This window comes from Equus quagga, chromosome 5 (assembly GCF_021613505.1).
Source record: "Equus quagga isolate Etosha38 chromosome 5, UCLA_HA_Equagga_1.0, whole genome shotgun sequence".
NCBI lineage: Eukaryota > Metazoa > Chordata > Mammalia > Perissodactyla > Equidae > Equus > Equus quagga.
This window is the reverse complement of record NC_060271.1, coordinates 17,418,189-17,440,342: the sequence shown is the minus strand read 5'-3', so window position 1 is coordinate 17,440,342 and position 22,154 is coordinate 17,418,189. Positions and strand designations below refer to the sequence as shown.

The following is a 22,154-nucleotide window of genomic DNA, read 5'->3' as shown; positions in this document are numbered from 1 at the left end:
CCCCCCCGCGCCGCCTCGGCCTGGCCCCCCCGCCCGGGGACGCCCCCCGCGCCGAGCTGGTGGCGCTCACGGCCGTGCAGAGCGAGCGGGGCGAGGCGGGCGGGGGCGGCTCCCCGCGCCGCCTGGGCCTCCTGGGCAGCCCCCTGCCGCCGGGCGCGCCCCTCCCGGGGCCGGGATCGGGCTCGGGCTCCGCCTGCGGCCAGCGCTCGTCGGCCGCCTACAAGCGCTACCGCCGCCTGCAGAACTGGGTCTACAACGTGCTGGAGCGACCCCGCGGCTGGGCCTTCGTCTACCACGTCTTCATGTGAGTTGGCGACCCCGCGTCCCGGGCCGCGCCCCCGCGCTCCCGCCCCGCGCGGCCCCGGCCCGAGCCTGGGCTCCCCGGGGACGGCGCCCCGCCCCGGCTCCGCCTCCCGCCCCCCATTCCCACGCCGACCCTCGGCTCTCTCCTCCCAGGCCTGAGCCGGATTTCTGATCCCCCAGCCTAACCCTAACCCCATCTCCAAATCCTGACGCCTGCTTGACCTCGCTTCCCACCTCCCCACCTCAGCCCCTTATATCTGTCTGGTCTCCAGCCCCTGCTCCTCGGTCCCAGGTACCCTTCACATCCAGCTTCTTGTCCCCATCCTCTCTGTAATCTGGAGCCGCTAAGTGGGGCTCCCCTTTCCTCTTTCTCACCTCTGTCTCCCTGTGTCCCACAAACAAAGAGGACCCTTTGGCCCCCAAACGCTGTCTGTCCCCTTCGCCCCAGCTCTGTAGCTACAGTGGGCTCCCACCTGGCCTCCCCTTGGAGATGCATCTCTCCAAGGCCCGCCTGCACCCCAGCCCAGTGCAGGTGTTTGGGGGTCCCAGGGAGCCACCTGGGCCCTGACTCGTGCATGCTGTCCAGCTTATCTGAGTCTTCACTCCGGTGTCCCCCTCCACCCTCGACTTCCTAGCAGGCAGTGTCTGCCCTGCCTGTCCTGCTGGGTGGGCCGGTTGGCCTTCCCAGCTTGCTGGCCGCTGCACCCAGCCTGGCTCTGGACACCTGGAGGGAAAAAGAAAGAGGAGAGGAGTAGGTTTGGAAACACTGACGCTGCTGGGGGGCCCCCTCCTCTCCGTGGGCAGCCTCCTACTACTTTCAAAAACACTGACCCCTCTTGGATGCAAAGAGTGAATTTTGGCAGCTCAGAGCTCAGTCTTGGGGACGGCCTGGCCCAGGCGGGAACATGAGAGGCCCGCTATCAGCCGAAGGGCTGGGCCTGGTGCTGGGATGTTCGGAAATGCCCGAGAGAGACTGCCGGTCCCTGGAAAACGTGCCATTGTTAATCTCTTCTTGCCGCCTCCAGAGAGGGCCCTCTGGTCTTGGGGTCTCCTGGGTGGTCCCCTTGCCTGTCCACCTGACTGTCCGGCAGTCCTTCTGCCTGTCTCGCTATCCCTCTGCCCGACTGAGTTTCCAGCTGTGTGTGAGTCGTCCTGTCTCTTCCTCTCTCAGCCTGAATGTCTGACAGTCCTTCTGCGTCTCTGTTCCATCCCTCTGTCAGCCTGTCCAGTCATCTGTGTGCCTGTCTGTCCACCTGTCCCTCTGCCTGTCTGCCTGACTGTCTCATGCTGCTTCTGCTTGTTTGTTTCTGCCTGTCTTTTGGTCTGTCTTCCTGCCTGACCCTCTGGTGCCCGCTTGCCTGCCTCTGCCCCGTCCTAAGTGGGCCCACAGAATTTCAGAGGTGAAGGGGAGGAAAATGAGGGCACAGGAGCCCCCTGGCCACAGGGAGCACAGAGGAAGAGAACTTTTTCGGCCATTAAGCTCCTGGGGGTGCAGCCTCGACTTTGTGCAGAGACTCTGGCTGGGCTGGGGGGCGGGCAGAGAGTTGAGAGTGCTCTGGACATGAGGTCAGGCTTAGGGGCGGGGTCAATGGTCGACGGTTAGGAGGAGCCCAACCCCCCAGTGCCCACTGGGCTGGCCTGGGGTGAATATTTTTCGCAGCAGAGAGGGCTGTTGGAGCGATGCAGTGTCTGTGCTGGGGTACAGGGACGGTGAAGTTGGGGTGAGGGGCAGGGGACTGCCGATTCAGAGTGGCTGCGTTGCGGTGGCCTTGCCCACACCGCAGCCCGGGGTGCGCAGGAGTGAGATGCTCCGCATAGAGCCGCTGCATCTTCCATGGCCTCTTCTTGGGAGATGACTTTTCCAAGACAAGGCTAGGCCTGGGGAAGCCAAGAGGGCTGTGAGGTGGCGGTCCTCAGTCCCCAGGTCTGGCCTCTCAGCCCCTGCAAGGGTCACTGGAGGTGAAGGGCCCGCCTCGTGTCCTTTGGCCAGCCGCTGTCTTCGCCTCCTCTGGAAGGCCTCCCTTCTTCTCCAGGAGCTAAATCTGCTGGTACCTTTGCCCCACATCCTGTCCTTTCTGCATGCCAGGAATGCCCTGGCCAGGGGCAAGCTTGTTCTGACCACTTGTCCCCAGGAGCCGGGGCAGGGCATCTCTTGGGAGCTCTGGGGAAGGAAATGCAGCACGAAAACCTCCAGATGTTTAGGGATTTCAGGGAATTGCCATCCACCTTAGAGGTCAGAGCGGGCCGCAGGGGCAGGAGCCCCACTTCGGGTGTGCTGGGCCTCTCTGAGCTTTAGCTCTAGGCCGTGAAAGTGGGGAGAAATCTCAACCTCGTGGACCTCCCTCAGAGCTCCAGATGTGAGGTTTTTCACTCAGTCACTGCGGGGTCCTGCGTAAGCCGGGAAGTGCTTCCTGCTATCGGACTTCTGGTCCTGCCGCTGCACTTTTAGCCAAATCCTTTCCCCCTCCCAAATGACCCTCAGAGGCAGCCTGAGTGAGGGGAGTCCCATGTGCACAGTTAGCTAGGACCCCCTTTCCAGAGACTCTGGACCTGGTAGGAGGGGCCCCAGCCAAATAGCCTGGAAGAGAAGGGCTCAGGAAGGAGGGAATTGGGGTGAGCTGAGTCCGTTCACCCATGGGACACCTCCCTCGCACTGCCAGCCAGGTCCCTCTGGGCCCCATGCAGAACCCGCACCTTTTCTGGCACCAAGGTGAGATTGCCCGGAGGACAAACCCTGGTCCCCGTCTCCTGCCGGCAGCTGCGGCCTCTGGGACGTGGGAACCACTGACTTCTGTCTTCTCCGTATTGAGATCCAGAATGAGGGACTGCTGGGAGGGAGCTCTCCCTCCTCCTTAGGCCCTTGGTCCTGTCACCAAGCCCCAGCCCCCTCCCTGCGCCGCAGTCCCTGATGTAAGCCCTCAACCCGTCACAGGTCCTGCTCTCTGAGTTTTGATAAACAGCACGTTACTGCCCATCCCGCTTCTTGAGCCTCTGGGGGGAATACTCACCTCTCCCTGCACCCTCTTACAAGCCACCCCAGCCTCCCTTTGGAAGTCAGAATCCCGGAAGGGCCTGGTCCAGAGCAAAGCCCCATGTCCCCCATCTTCCCTGCACCACTGTGACACTCTCGCGGCTCCCAGCCCCCAGCTGCCCAGCAGACTTTCTCTATGTGAAGGTTTACGCTCTGTAAACATCCCCCGGCAGCCTTGTCCCTGGGGTCAGAGCTGTGGGAATGCGGAGGGGAGGAGGTGGCGGTAGCTTCTGGGGCCCTCAGACTCCTAACCCTGGAGCCCCCCAGCTCCCACCCGGACCATCTGAGAAAGAATGTCGCCTTGGTTGGAAATAATCCCAGCAAAGTGCACCCAGAGCCCTCAGGTGTCCCCGGAGGTGGGTCCTCACATTTTGATGGCCCCATTTTGCTTATGAGAAAACTGAGACTCTGGAGACCCAAGTCACACGGTAAATGAGTGGCAGATGTGGGAACAGACTAGAAGGCTCCCAACTCCCTGTCCGGGACCTCCCCCTGCTCCCCGCGGCCCCCTGCTGTGGCTCCTGGAGTTTGAACGGAAACTTCTGATCTCACGTGGAGCATCAGCTCGATGCCGGACTCCCTGCTCAGCACTCTCTGTAAACCACGCTCCTTGTGTCCTTCAACAGCCCGGTGAGGAGCGGGCTGTTATCCTCCTCGTTTGGCAAATGGGGAAACTGAGGCTCAGGAGAGATCACCCAGTTAGCATGGAGGAGCCCCAGCCCAGAATTGTGGTCTGGCTCGGAGCTGTGTTTCTCCTGAACCTCAGCTTCAGCCTGCAGCCCGACCCCAGGCTGCTCAGGAGCAGCACCCCTGCGTCATGGGTCTCTCTGTCCCCAGCACCCAGACCCAGGCAGCAGGGGGTGGGCAGTGGCAGGATTTTGTGGAATTGAACGGAAACTGCCCAGCCTCACCCAGTGCAATCACACGTGTGTGGCACAAGGCTTTGCACAAAACACATATCCCTGCTACACGCCCGTCTGTCTGTCTCATGCACACACTTGCTGCAGCTTGGACATGCGTGCCTGGGGACGTCACAAAGGGACATGCAGCGGACATCCCACGAAAAGAAATCTCATGCACAACTCCTGCCACCTTTTCACTGACGTCACAGACACACACCTGGGCCTGCGGCCCCAGCCCAGACCCCTAGGACAGAACAGAGGTGGCCCCGTTCCTGGAGTTTTTGCCTTCACTCGTCCACACTGCAGGCTGGCCCCGTGTGTATTTGTGCATCCGCTTGGCGGGCAGCCTCAGAGCCACGTGGGAGCGATGTGGCTGGCTTCGTAGAACGTTGCTGGCCTTTGCTGCTCGTGAAGGGCCCTCTGAGATCCTCCTGTCCACCCTGTGGTGTCCTGCTGGGCACACCGAGGTACAGAAAGGGGCAGATACTCATCCAGGGTCACGTCTGGAAAGTCAGTGGTAGAATGTGCCAGGAACCCAGGCCTTCTGCCTCCCAGGGCTTGGATAACGCTTCTCCTCGCCCCAGCCGGTAGAGGAGACTGGTGTCCAAGAACTGGCCCTTGTGATGGGGAAGGTCGCGAAGTGTGACCCAAATTTGTTGTGCTGCTGTTTTTTGGTCCCTGTCCTTTGGTTTGGTCTTTGTAAGAAGGGGGCGAGTGGATAGACCATCCTGCCAGCCTTCTGTCCCCGCCCCCTGCCCCTTACGCCCCTTTGCTCTCTCCTTCCAGAGTTCTCCTTTGGGGTCTCTGGAGCAGCTCAGATCTCTCCTTCTCTGCTACCCCTCCCCCTACTCCAGAGTACCCTGGTTCCTGCCGTGGAGGCAGCCCTTCTAGGCGTCTGCCTTCAGTCCCTATTGCTGCAGGAGCCTATACTCTCAGAATGTCGGAGCTCTTAGTGTTTCGAGAGGTGATTATTCTTGGGCAGATGGCGGCCCTTTGAGTGGGTGATTAATTTAAGGTTCTCTGAGCCACTCAAGGGACCTGCAACTGCCTGGGGAGCAGGGAGAGAGGAGGACTCTGCACACCGGACCCTGCCCCCAAAGGAGGCTGCAGGGGACCTCTCCAGACTCGGAGCAGAGGGCCCAGGTTTCCCACCCCTTCCTCCCCTGCACCCACGTGGCTCTTTGGCCAGGGCCCACCTGACCCTCTTGTACGCTAGGGGGCCCAGCAGGGAACTCTGAGTGTCTGCCTGGGGGCAGCTCTCATGAACGCCCCCAGAGTGGGAGTTGTGGGACTGGAGTCAGGGAAGAGGGGGGACTTTGTGTTTCTCCAGAGGCTGCCCCACAGGGGGCTGAGAGCACGGGATCCAAGTCTGACAGATGTGCGTTCATTTCTGGTTCTGCCCTTAGCAGCTCTGTGTCCTTGGGCAAGTTACTTAACCTCTCTGAGCTTCAGTTTTCTCGTCTGAAAAATGGGAATAATAATCCCTGCCTCCAGGATTGTCAGGGCTAAATGAGTGAAGGTCTCTGATGCTGTGCTGGGCACAAATGTTAGCCACTGTCATCATCACTGTTACTGTTAGATGTCGTTATTAGCCTCATTCTCCTCCCTGGGGAGAGCTTTGGCGGGTGTCCTTGGCTGTGCATGGTGAATGTGTCGGGTGTGCCAGGAGAGGGTAGGAGCTGTGATCGCCTGCATTACGGGGTGAGCGGCTCTGCATGAGGAGCCTGAGGACGCGTCTGGTGGACTTCCAAAGAGCATCTGGGCTGTGCCTCGCCCGCTGCTGGCCCGCCCGCGCTCAGCCTCTTCCTTGCCTTCTCTCCTTGAACCCTCCCAGCTGTTCAGTCAGACAGGCACGGTGTTACCCTCAATCACACTTGAGGAAAAGCAAGGCTGGTGAGGGGACGGCACCCACTTGCCCAAGGTCACGCAGCTGGTGAATGGTGCACCTGGACTCCAGCCTGGGTCCCTAGGCGCTCACGGATTTGTTCCTTCCTTCACCTGACAAGTATGGTTAAAGAGCGTGGTCTCTGCCCCAGGCCTGGGAGGTGGAGGGAGACAGATGCGCCTGCAGAGCCTGCCTGGACCAGCCATACCCCTCACCCCCCGCCTCCTCCTCGCAGGCCTTGCAGAGAGGTCTGGGCGTAGGTGTGAGCGTGTCTATGTGTGTACGGGGAGGAGGGTGTGTGAGAGTGGCAGTGTCCAGCCGAGGTGTGGGCCTCATTAGCAAACCCTGCGGCTAGCCCGGCCCCAGGGAGGTGGAGGTGGAGCCATGGTGCTCGGGGCGGGTGACCAGGGACCCCTGGGAGAGGAGGGCAATCCCGGACTCTCGCCTGAGCACAGCATCCTGAGGAATGGGGATGGGGAATCCCAAAGGAGATTTAGAGGTCTCAACTCTTACTGGGCAGGCGCCCACCCCCACTCCACCCAACCCCTGAGCCTCACTATTCCCTTCTGTGAAATGGGGCTAAACAGGAAGTGGACGGCTCAGGGCTGCCTGGCACAGAGTGCCTCTGGATGAATGGGAGGCGCAGTTGTCTCAGCCCTCGAGATTTGTAGGGTGGGGGGTGGGGAGTTCTCCCTGGGCCCCTCAGAGGACTGGGCAGCACCTAGAAGGGCACCCAGGAGGCTGCCTGCCCCCTGCTGGGGCTCTGACGGGCTGGGGAGAGGGTGCTGGTCAGACCTCTGGGGCTCCAGAAAGCCCCCCCCAAGGGCTCCAGGCTTTCTGGGCACCTCTGTCCCTGGGACAGGATCTGCCTGGCCTGGGGGTTGGCACCTGGTGGGGTGAGGACTGGGAGGGGCAGCCCCAGGCAGCAGACTAATTGGGCTGGGAATCCATGGGCAGCGCCTGAGGGAGGCAAAGAGAGCAGGGAGCTCAGCGATTCTTCCCTCTCTGAGATTGGGGGTGAACAGAGCACGGATTGGGGACTCCGGCCTAGGGGCCCTCTGCCGTCTCTGCAGGGAAATCTGGAGGGCACTTTCTCCTGGACTCCTCAGACATCTAGGTCAGGAAGGTGGGACAGGGGGACAGCTTGCTGGAGATAAATGGACCCACTGAAGCAGGAGGGATGGAAGTCAGACAGCAGGAAGGACTGACTGCCCAATAACCAGGAGGCAGAGTGAGATTCCCTGGAGTTCTCTTTCCAAAGCTTGGGAACTCATGTCTAGCTGGCCTGGACAAGATTTACTCTCCTAGTTGTCTCTATCAAGCAAGTGGCACCCCTCTGTCACAGTATGAAGGAGGGGAGGAGATAGAGCATGTTTCCTTGGAGCCCAGCTCTGGGGCAATGGTGAAGGACCTCATCAGGTACCCTTCGGCTTTTGAGGGACAGTGGTCAGAGACCCTCTCTTCCGCCTTCCTTCCCTGCCGCTCCCGCCTGGGAGCTCACGCCCCTCCAGGTCACCGTCTTTGGGTTTATTTTTTGCTGGGCTCGGCTTTCCCCGGGGAGGGGAGAGAGTGGGGAGAGAATGAGGGGAGAAGGAACAGCTTTGTCAGCACAATCCCGGCGGCTCTGCTCCTGCCCTTCTTGGCCCGGCTGCCACCCTTTTCTGGAGGGACCGGTCTTGGGGACCATGGGGACCCAGACCCCGGTGGGACCGCCTCCCCTGGGGCAGGACCAGCAGGTCCAGAATAGGCCTCCCTGCCATCACCCTTTCTCCCATTCGTCCTGCCGCAGAGCATCAGAGCCAGAGGGGCCTCAGAGCTCAAGCAGATCACAGCTTCATTTCACAGATGGGGAGAAGGAGGCCCGGAGAAGGACCTGTTGCCCAAGGACATGGCACATGTGGCCTTCCCCACCACCCCTCCTCACTAGGTGGGAGTAGCGCTGGAGGAACGCTGCCTCCCAGTTCTGTGCTCCGAGAGGAGGGAGCAGCCCTGATTTCAGCCACCCATCTAATTTTCTGACCTCTGGGGACTGGTGGCTGTCTGGGAGAGACAGAGCATGGGGGAGGAGAGTGTGACCCGTGGCCCAGCAGAGGGAGGGAGGCTCCACCTGGAGGTGTGGTGAAGGCCGTGTGAGGGTGTCAGCCCGCTCCCCCCTGCCCTTTAGCCTCCTTTTTGTTAAAAAATAAATTAGCCCTGTTTTACAGCTAGAGGAATTGAGGTCCAAGGCCAGCATAGCTAATCAGCTGTGGAGAGAGGCTTGGGACCCAGGATGTGGCTCCCTGGGATGCTGGGATGCTGCCTCCGGAGGGTCTGAGCCTTTGGGCCCTCCCTTCTTGAACGAGCCCTGCCCTCCACTCTCCTCCACCTGCCTGTCTGGCTCTTCCCTCTCGGTTCTGTCAGCAGCTCTGCCTCCTCTTTCTGCCCCCTGAAGGTTGGGGCTCCTCAGGGCTCTGTCCTGGGTCCTCCTCTCTGAACACAGTTTCCATGAGCAGGGGTCTCGTGCACTCCTGCAATGTCAGGGGTCACCTCTGTGACGACAGCCTCGCCCTCTGCAGTTTTGTCCTGGAGCTTCCTGTGTAGCTGCTTGTGGAGCCCTCACCTCTGCACCCCGTGGGCACCCCAAACTCAGCATCACTCTCCAGACCGACCCTCCTCCCGGCAACAGTGACTCCCCCATCCCCACTCCCAAGTCAGGAACCTCCTCCCCCAAGCATCCTTTGCTCCTCGCCTAAGAAACAACTTGTCCCCAAATGTGCTCTTTAATGCTCCAGGTGCTTTTCCTTCTGCCTCAAACTCTCTCCCCTCTCCCACCCACCCCATCATCTAGCAAACTCCTATTCATCCTTCAAATCCCAGTTTGAACACCACCTCTTCTTGGAATCACTCCCTGCCCACCCCACCCCAGGATCAACTGGGGGCCCTCTGGACCCGCCAGAGCTCTGCTCACCCACCCCTCTGTGTCTGTACTCTTCTGGATGGTGGGGGTTGAGCACTGTGCATGGTTGGAAGATAGTGCAAGTTTGCTGAGCCAGGGAATGAAGGTGGCACTGAGGCCGGGTTATAAGGATGAGGAGGGTTTTACAGGTTAGAGAGAAGCCGAGAAAGGACCCCGAGGTCCTCTGTGCAGGCACCGAGCTGGAAGCACTCGTGATTTCTGTCCCGAGTGCGCTCTAGGTAGAAGAAACAGCGAGAGTGAAGGCTTTGAGGTGGGCTCTCGTCCTCTGCCCGCTGTCCCAGGACCTGCAGAGCCTGGTGGCGCAGGGCCCTGAGGGTGGGGCCTTGACTGTCCGGCTATGGAGGCGGGCTTTACCTGTGGACATGGGGAGCCATAGGCAGTGATAGGACAAGGAGGTGCCACTGTCTGGGCCCCAGGGCTTGACGGATCTCTTCCCAGGAGCTATTGCTCTGCAAACCCTGGGCCATTCAGTTCTCCAGCACCGCCGTGTGGCAGGCACTAGTATTGTTCCCATTTTGCAGATAGGAAACTGAGGCTCAGAGAGGGGAGATTACGTGCACCAAACAACATAGCTTGTCTGTGGGGGAACCAGGATTCGAACCCATGTGTGTATGACTCCCAAGCGCAAGCTCCAGATGGTTCCCAGACACGTCAGCAGACTCGGGGTTTTCAGTGGCCTGAGGCAAAACGGAGGGAAATAAGGACAACATGGTGACTTTTTCATAAAGCTAAATTTATTCCATTTAAAGGACTGTCTTTTAGCCTGAGATTATGTCCTTTCTTTTATGAAATGATGGGGCTGGGAATTTTTTAAAAATGTTCTTACTTGGCAAAATAAAAAGTTGACAACCTCATGCAGTCCTCAAAGTGTTTTTGAAAATTTTACCGGTGGTGCGTGAAATGCCTGAGTCTGGGCACCAGCCTGTCTCCTCCCTCCTGAGCTCTGGGGCCAGAAGTGGGTGGAGTCTGGGTGGGGATGGAAGGTTAGAGGGGCAGAGGAGCTGACAGTCTCCTCCAGCTGTTCCTCCTGGGCCTCAGGGCCTGCTCGCCCTGGAGGGCAGTGAGGACCAGCCCAGGGCTCTTGCCAAGAGTGTGCTGGGGGAGTAGGGTCAGCCAGAATCAGGCCTCACCCCTCAGTTAAAGGAGCACTGGACCAAGAGTCAGCAGGCTGGGATTCGGCTCCCGCCTCTGCTTTCTAAAGGCTTTGTGACTCCAGGCAGGTGACTCAACCTCTCTGAGGCTCCAGCTTTGGTCCATCTATCCATGCCATCGGGCATGGAAGCCCGAGTGTGCAAGGAGTCTGTGGTGCAAGAGGGTGGGACCAGGCGTGCAGGGACGTGGTGGGTGTGGGGGGCACTCAGTGTACATTCGGGGAGCAGGGTACGCCTGCCTGCTGGGCGGCTTTCCGCAGTCACCGCCCTCTCTGGGTCTCAGCCTCCCCCTCCTGCTGTGGCTCTCAGCAGTAATAAAGATAATAATAGCAAATGCTTACGGAGCGCTCACCGTGGGCCAGACACTCTCCCAGAACTTGCCAGGCCTTCTCTCACATTCTCCTCTCAACCACCGTGAGGGCAGTACTATGATTGTGCCCATTTTTCAGATGAGGAGGCTGAGGCACAGAGAGGTTGAGTAACTTGCCTGGATTCAAACCCCAGAAGTCCAGCTCTAGAGGCTGGGATCTTACCTGCCATATTATGCCTAACTGGCCCTGATGGGCTTGCCTGCTGGGAGGCTGCTATGAGGACCAGTTGAGCTTAAAGTTCAAGGTCCTCTCCCCCACCCCAATTCTACACTGGGGACTTGTTCCTTCCTGCCCGTTCTCTCATTTGGGAAGCCTTCACTGGCAGTTGCTCAGGGCCAGGCCCTGTCCCAGATGCTGGGGACAGAGCAGCATCTCCCTGGGGGAGATGGGCCAGGAGGCTGGCAGAGTTCTGGGGGAGCCCAGCATAGAGGTGCCAAACCCAGCCCCAAACTGGGCATGGCTGGGAAGGCTTCCCAGAGGAAGAGGTTTAAGTTGAATCCTGAAACATGAGTAGGAGTAGGAGTCAACCAGGCAAAGAGGAGCAGGGATGAGCATTCCAGACGGAGGGACTAGCCTAGGCAGAGCCCAGACGTGAGGCTGAACAGGGCGTTTGCAAAGACCGCAAGAGGTCAGGAGAGTGGGAGCCCGGAGAGGGCAGGAGGTGTGCAGAGAAGAGGCTGGGACGTGAGCAACGATGGGATATGAGCAAGGCCAGGCTGAGACTGAGTTCAGGAAGGACCTGAAGACGGGAGTGCCATGGGCAGATCTGTACTTGAGAAACACCTCTCCGGGCCTGGTGGGGAGGATGGCAGGTGCAAGACTCCGGCAGGGAGCCCGGGGATGCCATCCACTCGGCCTCTTTTCCCTCTGCCTTCCCGTCCCAGCCCAGCCCCCTGAGCGACTCCTCTGGAGCTGCCCCTGACCCTGCCAGGGCCCGCCGGACCTGGCCTGGAGCCCTAGGACTTTGCCTGTAGGGAAACTTCCGCTGCGTATGCAAAGCCTGGCCTGGGGGAAGGTGTGTGTGGCTGAGCTGAGGGAGGCTTTGGAACGGAGCCGTGGGTGCCGGCCCTGAGGCTGTCTGCACAGGGCACCTGGGCATATGGGCTTGGGGTCTCTGGAGGTCCCCAGAGCGGTGGCCTGAGAACAGCCCCATGAGAGCACCCCAGGGATTTGGCCCAGCTAACGCTGAGGTGCCCTGGAGAAAGGGGCAGAGCCAGGTGACTCAGGCTGCCCCAGCAACTTGTTCCCTCCATTTCTCGCAGCTCAAGAGGGTGTGGAAATCACTAGTCTTACCCAGCCCCCTCATTCTACTGAAGGGGAAACTGAGGCAAGGACTAATCTTAGGTCCGTGATGGAGCCCAGACTGGAGCCCAGGCTCAGCCCGAGTCTCAACGATCCCCAACAGCAACAAATAACAGTGAAAACCTTTCGGCAGAGCTGGCCTGGGCTCAAGTCTTCACGTCCCAGAGCCTCAGCCTCTGGGGCCCAAATGCTACCTTGTGCTGTGAAGGGGGTCCCCTCTCCCGACTGATGGTCCACAGAGCACTTTCAGGCACGCCTGGCCCATCATGGGGCTTCATTAACATTTGCTCGGTGAATCCCACTGAATTCTACTAACAACCCTGGAGGAAGATTTTATTACACTGTTTTACACTGAGGCTCAGAAAAGAGAAATGACTTGCCCAAGGTCATTCAGCTGAGAAGTGGCTGAGATGGGGCTGGCGCCCAGTCACCTGTCTAGGACCACAGGTGGACACAGCCCCAATTTTGAGCCTTTGCTCTCAGTGAAAGTTGGCTGATGACCCAAGCAAGGCCCAGCAGTTGGCTGGGCAGAGAGAGAGAGCGTGTGTGTGTGTGTGTCTGTGCATGCACACACACACATGCTTGTGCACAGCCTGGCCTGCAGGCTCTAACTCAGCTCACACCAACCCCAGTGCCTCCGAGCTCGGGCCAGGATGCAGCTGCTGCCCCATGGAGGAGGGGGCCTTTCCACTCGCCCTCCTGCATCGAGGGGCTTTCTCTTGGCCTCGCTGGCTGGGGAGAGGAACTGGCCATGGCGTGACCAAGAGGGCACCTGCCAGCCCTTCCCACAATTGGGTCTGGCCATCTAATGCCCTGCACATGACAGGCATGGGGTGGGCCCCAGGCTGGGAGAGGGATTTGCACTCTCCTAATCCGGGGGCTACAGCCCTCCCTCCGTCTTGGCCGGGGCCGTGGGAGAGGCTTGTCCCTGTCCCCGTGCCCAGAGGCCCCAGCTCAGATCCCTGGCACACGCCCAGCTCCTCTGCTTGGGGCCTTCCCCTGCCCTGCTCATGCTCCCTACCCTCGCACTGCTTGAGCAGAGTTGGGACTGATGGGGGTAAATGCTGGGCATTTGGGGCTGATGGAGACGCAGTGCTGTGCACATGTGGGGCTGAAGGATGGGGGCGATGGCAGGAAGGATAGGGCCCGCGTTGGGGCAGAGTAGGGGGAGGATCTGTTAGGGGTGCAGAGCTGGAATGTTTGGGGCTAATCTTGGGCCACCCCTTCCTGGAGAAATTTGGCTACAAGTCAGGGAGGCAAATGTGTGGGCCATGCCCCCCCTTGCTGGGCGGTAAACACAGCCGTCGCCCAGGAGACGGGCCCAAACATCCCGGCCCCCCACGGTTATTTATACCAGGACTCCCTCTCCTTCTCCGGCCTGGTCCGGCCTCTCATCCACTCCTGAGCTGGGGGACCTGAGTGGAGGGTCCAGCCCCCTGTCCAGGTGGGAGGCCCAGCAGCAGGCCTGTCGGAACCCCACCAAGGACTGGGCACTCACCACCTCCCAATGGCCCGTCCGTTGGAGGCACCGGGCCTCACGGATGAGAAATGTGCTCATGGAGGCCAAGGCCTGGGCAGGAGGCAGGAGCCCTGGGACTGAGCGCTGAATTTGCTGTAACTTGCTGCATGACTGTGGTCCCTGGTACCCAGAAACCTCAGCCTCCCTTGTGTCTACAAGGAGGGAATGGTGTAGCTTAGTGCTTTGCAAACTGTTTTAAGCAGTAGATCTGGTTCTTTAAGTGAAATGTGACAAACGAGTGTAGAATATAAAACCCATCAAAGCAGGGCCACTCTGGGTGGAGTCGAGGGTGGGGGCTCAGAATTCTGCCCACTCAGCCTGTATGGCCCCGCATACCACCAGCCCAGGGCCTGCACACGGCCCTCCTTATTCTAGAACACATCCCAGGTAACCCTGGCGTTCCCTGGTCAGATCCCCGTGTCTGCTTCCAGGACTTGCACAGGCCTCTTTCCCAGGTCACCATCCCAAGGGCCACCATTGTGTGAGCAGCCCTAGACCCAAGGGCAGCTCTGTGCAGCCAATGGAGATGGCTCCTGTGGCAGTCACAGCAGCATACCCAAGGCCCCCCCTGGTGAGAGATGAGCCCAGTGTGGGAAGAGAAAAGGGCACACCATGGGCTAGGGCCCAGAAGTCAGCAGGGGCTGGCTGCCCTCTCCCTCCCAGATTCCAGGATGGGACTCCAAGGGGTCCACGTTTTTAAATTCAAACCTGGCCTTCCAGATCGTTATGAAGGCATATGTGTCAGGAAGGATGGAACGTATTTTATTTAACAGCTTGTTAGCTTGATTTAAACTTTAAAATATTTAGACTTGTAGTATGTGGGTCTCCACTTGTACTCTTTTCCAGCCCCACCAGTGTTCAGGATGGGCCCGCCCTCCCCCCACCCACCTCTGCAGCAACCCCAAGATGCCCTAACCCAGAACTCTCGGGCTTCACAGGACAGTGAGAAAATCGCGACTCACTGATGCTCAAGGCCCTGGCCCTGGCCACCCGCGTCTTCCCGTTCCCTCCTAGATACTGTCTGAGCATCTACTTGGCCGGCCTGGGGGGTCTGGGGAAGTTAGAACTGGCCTTGCCCTTGTGGGTGGATCCTAATGGGTGGGGGGGCGGGTGCACAGAGGGAGGAACAGCCTCAGCACAAGTGGCCCTGGGGTGCCCAGAGGGGGCCAGGAATCTCAACCAGGGGCTATGGGAGCATTTCTCCCCAAAGCAAATCAGAGATTCTTGGGGAGGTAGGAGAGACATCCCAAGGAGAGGAGAGAGCAGCGAGGTCACCACGGGGTTCGGAGGGGTGCAGTGTGGCTGCTGCTGAGCGTGTGTGCAGCTTCAAGCTCTGGGCTGAGGAGCTCGGGGTTTTACGTTGTAAACAGTAAGGAGCCATTGTAGGACTGTAAATGGGGGCGGGGCACTCGTACTGCTAGGTCAGTGGACTGCGGGTGGGCATGCGGGCAGAGTTGGAATCACAGTGGAGTCCATGAAGAGGCAGCTGGAGGGAGAGGGAATGGTAGAGTCCCGGGCTGGACAGGATTGGGAAGTGAGGGGCTAGGAAGAAAGAGGTGATCCCAACTCTGCCTTCTGGAACCTTTTCTCCTGTCTCTTCCTTTCCTCTGTCTCGGTTCTTGTCTCCTTCTCCTACCATTCCATTGCCCTGGGTCTCCATGCTCAGGAGAGGGGCACCCCCCTCCAGCCCCCTTCCCCAAAGGAGATCACTTGACATAGATGGCAGGGTGGGAGGGCGCAGCTGTATAAGAGGGGACCACTCATTCATTCATTCACTCAACAAATATTCATTGAGAATCTGCGATGCACCAAGCCCTGTTATAGGCGTGGGAGAGAGAGAATTGAACAAGATAGAGAAGTTGCTGCATTATGGAGGTTACATTCCGGGGGCCGGGGCACCAGAAACTGTATCTTTCCCTGGTCTCCACTCTCAGGCTTTCTGGTCCATGCCCCTGGATGCCTGGGAGCGAGGACTCTCTCCGTTACCCACTCATTAGTTCCAGCTGCCCTCATATGGGCACGCATCTCTCAGAACACTGAAGAGGGCGGACCAGTGCCAGGGCCCCGACCCTGAGGACCACCTGTCTCCATAAGACAAGCCCATGCTTGGGGGTCAGGACCTGGGCTCAGGCCCTAGTTCTTTTTACTCACTTGTGACTTTGAGCCCCTTACAAGGACCTTCTTGGCCTCAGTTTCTTCATCTGTCAAATGGGGCTTTGGGGAGTGAGGGAAGGGAAAGAGCAGCCAACTCCAGTATTCCTCATTAGTGGACCACTCCTTTGGCTGTGGGTGGAGGTGGAGGGGTGCCAAGGACTCTATATCGTCATCATTATCAACAAAAGATAATAATAGCCGCTGTCTGTTCTGCTCACTTGGGCCAGCCTCCTGCATCTTCTCATTTAATTTGTTCCTCACAACCAGCTCTCTCTGGCGGATGGTCTTCCCTCCCCATTTTCCAGATGAGGTAATTGAGTCTCAGTAAGGTGAAATGACTTCCTCGAGGTCACACGCGAACCTGCCTGGCTCTGGGAGCCCTTAAGGACGATGCTGTGAGGGTGCTGCCTGGCACCTGCCCCTCCTGGCACTCAGCCTCCAGAGTAGTAACCCAGCCCTGGGGCCTCCCCCCTCAGCCCCCTTGGGGGCTGGCACCACCCCGAGCCTGGGCACTGGGTCCCGCTACACTGGCCAGGGCAGTACCAGGGGCCGGATCAGGCCAGGACCCGACTTGGGGGCCTTGGCACCTCTGGGTCCCGGGGCGCTCAGTCCCCGCACCCGGCGTCGGTGGCGTCGCGCCCCTCTCTCCGCCCCCGTCCTCGGGGACGCGGCGGCACCTTCACACTTTCCGCTTGGCCCGCTGCTCGCCTTTCAGGCCGCAGCGTTTTCAATTGTTAATTTGGAAACGGAAAAAGAAGCCGGCTGGGCGGGGGAGGTAACCGGAGCCGCAGCGCCGCCCCCGCCCCTCCCGCGCGCGGTGCCGGGTGTCGGCGAAGCCCCGCCCCCGGGCCTGCCCGGGCCCCGCCCCCGCCGCGCCCCGCCCCCAGCATGCCCCGCCCCTCCAGGACGCCCCGCCCCGCGCCGAGACGGCGGGCCCGCCCTGGGCCCCGGGACCCTGCAGCGCGGAACCGGGGCGCCTCTGCGCGAGCGGCGGGGGTCCCTGCGGGGGAAGGGGGCGGAGGGCCGTGCCGGGGGAGGAGTCCCCAGGAGCCCTCCTCCCCGGGAGCCCCTCCCTCTCTCGAGGAGCCCCGCCTGGTGGCAGCCTCCTCTGTGTCCCGAAGTGAACCCAGGCCTTTCTGCAACCCCTGGACGTCGGGCTCATCAGGGCCAGACCCCTGCGTTCAGACTACCGCGCCGGGGATCATGGCCGCATAAGACAGATGAAGAAACTGAGGCCCGGAGAGGGACGGTTCTCACGCATCCCGGGCCGGATTCTTGAGCCTGGTGGGGGTCAGGGTTAGAACTGAATTCAAGCCTCCTGTTGTTTTGGCTCTGATTCGTGTGGGGTTGTCTTCCTCAGAGGAGGAGGGGGCGTCAGGACCAGAGAGACACTTTGTCCTCTTCCCCTGACCTCCAGCACCATCTCTGTGGTTAGTGGGCTCTTGGAAGTTCTGCTTTTGTCTACCCTAACTCCTCCTTGCCATCGTTATTCATTCACGGAGGAGTTTGGGAGGTGTAAGGAGGTCCCTCCAGACTTTCCACGCGCAGGAGCACCATGCAAATAAAATGTAAAGGACTCTGCGAGAGAGTCTCAAGTGCTCCAGGATCTGAGACTCAGTCCCCCTTCGGGAAGCTGAAATCTCAGAGGAGCAGGAAAAATGGGGCCCTCGAGACCCTTCCTCAGCCCCTTCCTCTCGCTGAGGAGTAAACAGACTCAGAGACAGCTTCCCAACTCTGCAGCTGGGGGATGGCAGAATCAGGATAGGGAGCCTGTGGACCCAGAGTCCTAGCTCTGTCCACATCCCTGTGCCTCCCCAGCTGCTGCCCCCAACCCTGACACGTCTCTCAGAGCCACCAAGCAGACTGCTGCCTTTTAGAGGACTCTGAATCAGTCGGAACCACATGCTGGGCAGCCTCTCCCCTAAAAGCCAAGGAAACTGAGAGGATGTCTGTGGATGGGCTTCCGGCTTCCAGCCTAAGACCCTCCTAACCACTCTTCCACTTTGGCCGTGGAACAGGCCCAGAGAAGTTGCGCTCCTGGCCCAAGGTCACACAGCAAACCTTTCCTAGCTGTCAGGGCCCATTAGAGTCAGTCCTGCCAGATTCAGTCTGGCTGGTCCTGGATTTGGTGTCCCCACAGGGAGCAAGGCTCTCAGGGCAGCTGCAGCCAAGTGCCCCAGGTGTGGCCTGTGAATTTGCATGCCACTTTGCTTATTGGTAGCAAAGGCCCTGAAGCACTCCTCCCGATCAGGCCCCCTAACCTTCCACTGGGTGGGATCCTCAATGGCTGAGTCTGCAGGACTCCCAGGCTGGGCTCAGTCTTGGAGCCTGTGCTCCCCAGGGGACCTGGCCCTCTCAGAGCTCCTGTTCCACCCTGTCAGCTCTTGGTGACTTCTCTGCACCCGGAATGCTGAGAACCAAGTGGCGGGACTAAGCTCTTTCCCCTGTTTTGGACTCTTCTCTCCCTCCCTCTTCCCCCTTTGCACAGGTTCTGCTGATTCAGAGGACAGAAGTCTCCTTAGAGGTGACCCTGACCCCTGCCAGGCTCAAGTAGCTGGAGGCCTGGGCAATCCTCGAACCCAGTGCCACCTGGTCACATACAGCAGGAAGGGCAGAGGCAGGGGCCAGCCTGATGCAGAGAACATTTGAGATGAGGGTGATGGGGCAGGTACCTGGGTCCTTCCAGAGAGAGAGGAGAAATCAGAAGAACATTACCTTAGGAATCGGGAAATCTGGGTGCCAGGCCCAGCTCTGCCTCTGATCTGCTGTGTGATCATGGGTAGGTCATGAACCTCTCTGGGACTCAGTTTCCCATCTATAAATGCGAGGACTCACTGACTCTAAGGGATCTTCCAGAGCCAAAATATAGTCAGTATCCAATCACCTCTTGCTCTTGTACAAGTCACCATCCAATCTTGCTTGGATCGTATACCATTAGCTCCCCAGCTCAGGCTGGGGCAAATGCTGTCGCCCCCTCCCCCAGCCGCTCACCACACTCAGCAGCTCACGTGATCTTTCGCAAACATAAGTCAGATCACGTTACTCCCTGCTCAGAAGGCCCCAACTCACTTAGAGTAAAAGCCAAAATCCTCCCAATAGCCAGTAGATGGTCTGCTTTCCACCTCCACTGCCTCTCTGCCCTCGCCACCTCCCACTCTCCCCCTTGCTCACTCCACACTGGGAGCACCCCTTTCTCAATGGTTCTGGAACACAGCAGGCACCCTCTGGCTCAGGTCTTTTGCACTTGCTTTTCCCTCTGCTCCCAGATACCCGCATGGCTCCCTCCCTCACATCTCTGCTCTAATGTCACCTTCTCAAAGCTGCTTTCCCTGCCCACCCTCTGTAAGGTAGCCCCCCGACTCCCATACCAGTACTCCTTGTCCCTCTTCCCAACTTGATATTTCTCCCTCATCACCTGGCATTTTGAACCTTTACTTGTTTATTTAGTATCCATCTCCCCCCCTAAGATGTAAGCTCCGTGAAGGCAGGGACGTTCTCAGTCTTTGTGCCTGGCCCATGGTGACCACTCAGGAAATACTTACTGAATGAATGAGTGGATGGATGAGGGTGCGAGTGAGTGCCCTGTGTGGATGGAAGTGTGGAGCCAGGAGGAGCCAGTACGGTGTCGGCACCCTGGGGAGATGGGTGGCGTCAGTCAGAGGTCCGTACTTGGTCGTCCCATGTCTCAGCACCCATTCTGAGTTGGGCACAGGGCATTCAAGGTGAACAGGACAGGACTCTCAGCCAGCTCTTGGTCTGTAGGGGGAGGCATAGAGATGGGGATGGGGGATTAAGGAGGCACAAGGTGGGGGCTCCCTCCTGACTCAGCTAGGCTGGAGGAGGGGCAGACACAGCAAGAACGAAGGTGGGGAAGGAAAAAAAATCCCTGCTTGCTGTTACGGGGGAAGAGAGCTATGACAAGGGGGTGTCAAGTGCCAGGTTGGGCACTGAGTGCTGGAGAGTGAGCTGGCAGGGTGGGTAAGGGCCTTCCTTGCAACCATGCTAAGCGGCTTGAGCCTGAGCTCTCAAGTCAGTGGAGTTCACCCTTTTTGAAAAAGCGGCAAGGGGGCAGCCCCATGGCTGAGTGGTTAAGTTCACCCTCTCTGCTTCAGCGACCTGGGCTTTTGTCAGTTTGGATCCTGGGCAGGGACCCAGCACTCATCAGGCCACGTTGAGGTGGCGTCCCACATGCCACAACTAAAAGGACCTACAACTAGAATATACAACTACGTACTGGGGGGCTTTGGGGAGAAGAAGAAGGTAAAAAAAAAAAAGCAGCAAAACTCTTTGTTCAAATAAATCTTATGCCAAGCCTAGCATGTAAAACTGAGTCACCTGAATCCACATGGAGCTAGCTGCTCAGGTGGAACCCAGGGAAGGTTCCATTGGCCGTCTTAAGTTTCCAAAATCCGGGCTGCCTATATTCCACTCTTAGTTTGCTTTCACTTCGCTGGCCTCCTGCTTGGGAACCCAGGCACCGTTCATTTGAGGAGTCAGCGCTGCCCGGCCGGACCCGAGTGGATGGATGGCCCCTGCTCTCTCCTCATTCCCACCCTTGGCTCGTGTTGCCATGTTGCTCAGCCTACTTACCTGGTGCACCAGGTAGTCTGGCTGGCATGGCAGAGGGAAGCAGCGAGAATGAGTGGGAGGGTGTGGAGCCAGTCCAAGTGGGAGAGGATGAGGCTATGACTCATTAAACACCCTGTCCAGAAGATGCTGCCTTCCATGTCCTAGGGGGCCCAAGACTCTTCATACTAGCTCGGGAAGAATTGGCATGTGGAGGTGGAGGACCCCTACTGCAAGGAAAGGGCATTTCGTAGAGGCTTCATGGCAGGGAGCACATGTGGGCTTCGTGGAGGAGAGAAAGGGAGATGAGATTCTGGAGCGGCAGTCTCATCTCCACTTCTGTCTGCACCTCTGCCCACTTTCCTCTACGGTTCTTGGTTCTATTCCTGAGAAAGACAATCTGATTGGCTCAGCCCAACCTATGGAGGAAGCTTTCTTGGGTCAATGTCCAGCTCTAGATGAATCAGTGGCGGCCAGGAGAGGGGCCTGGAGCCATGTGGTACCATATAGAGTTGGCCCTTCCAGGGCTGCGGTGGCTGTCGGGGCCATCCCCAGGACTGCCCTGCATCCTTGTGCACCCTGGGCAATGCAAAGGATGGAAATGAAATCCAGCCTGTGCTCAGGGTGGGTTAGCCCGGAGCCAGGGGCGCCTGTTTCTAAGGGGGCCATCTAGACAGGTCAACTTTTTATAATTCTTCAGGCTAAAGGGAATGCCTTTTCTAATTGGTCCTCCAAGAGGCGGCATTTTTTTCATAGTTTGTACTATGTTCTGGCAGCTGCTGTCCCTCCAGGGACATTCTCAAAGAATCTGGAGCTGAACCGAGGGCCAGCCCTCTCCCTTCCACCCCGCTGTGGAGAGTCATAAGGCTGAGGGGACTTTAGCCATCACTGCATTGTCCCCCACCTTCATGTTGTGCAGAGGGAAACTGAGGCTCCGTGGAGACCTCAGCCCTAGCCCCGAGCCCCAGTGCAGGCCTCTAGCCCAGGGAAGCAGCGGCCGTGGCAGCAGCAGCCCTGGTGTGGGGCCCTGGGTCACGTGCTTTTGCTCCCTTTGCCATATTTAGAATCGCTGGATCAGGGGAAACTTCTTGTCCCAGCCCCTGAGGATTCTTGGAAAGAGCCTCCCTCTGAGGCCTGGCTGACTGGCCCTCCCCTTTATCCCCCTGCAAGAGAAAATAAGAGCCCCTCTCCCTGAGGAGCACACAGCACCCCCCTGTCAGGAAGTGCCTGTCAGGTCTAGCTGAAGTCCCTTCTTTGGTGTCAGCTCTGGTTTGGGGCTTAAGCAGCCCTTTTCGGCTGGAACGGGGAGGGGGTCATGGCCTCTGCCCTACAGGAACCTTGGCCGAATGGGGACAGACTGGCCCCAGGGTCCCCCAGCTGAGGGAAGACAGAACCTTGCCTTCAAGGTTCTGGTCTGGGCGGGGGCGAGGAAGGGTCACACACTCCTCAGGCCGGATGCAGAAATGAGGGAGCCAGCTGGTGGCCAGGCAGGCGGCGGACACTGGCAGGGCTCCGTCTGGGAGGAGGGACACTGGAGAGAGGGAGGGAAGGATGAAGGCCCAGGTGGAAGGAAGGGCAAGGCCTGGATCTGCATTTATTTTGGCGTCTTTGGCGGGTGGTGGGCGGGGTCCCCTGATCCCACATGGGCTGCTTCCTCCCTCAGGATCATCAAGGCTTAAAAACAAACAAAACCAAGGATGCACATGTGAAGCACCTGTGGTGTTCTGAATGTTTCCTCCCATCCTCACCATTGGGCGTAATGGTCCTGTGTTCTCCCGGGACCCCTCCCAGGGCCATCCTCCACACAGGCTGTTTCAAACCTTCTCCATCTCTCAGACCCCCACCCACTCTGCTCCCTACCCCTGAGAAGTGGACCTGGCCTCCTCTTCACAGAGGAAGTTGCAGCCCCCAGTGGGAGCTCTCTGGCCTCGCCTGTGCCCCAACCTCCCCTCCCACTTGGTCTCGCCCCCGTCCCTGCCTGTCACCATGGCAGCTGGCAGAGTCCTTCCTGCTC

The 22,154-nt window shown here is 59.1% G+C and overlaps 1 protein-coding gene across 1 annotated transcript in view; it reads left to right on the top strand.

Moving 5' to 3' along the window:
• Nucleotides 1–5: 5 nt before the first annotated feature.
• KCNQ4 (potassium voltage-gated channel subfamily Q member 4) overlaps nucleotides 6–22,154 on the top strand; it is a gene marked incomplete at its 5' end in the record, with an annotated part of 57,740 nt that continues 35,591 nt past the window's right edge. The window contains one exon of the mRNA XM_046660742.1: nucleotides 6–304. Coding sequence (XP_046516698.1) covers nucleotides 6–304 — 299 coding nt within the window. The remainder of the gene's footprint in view (nucleotides 305–22,154) is intronic.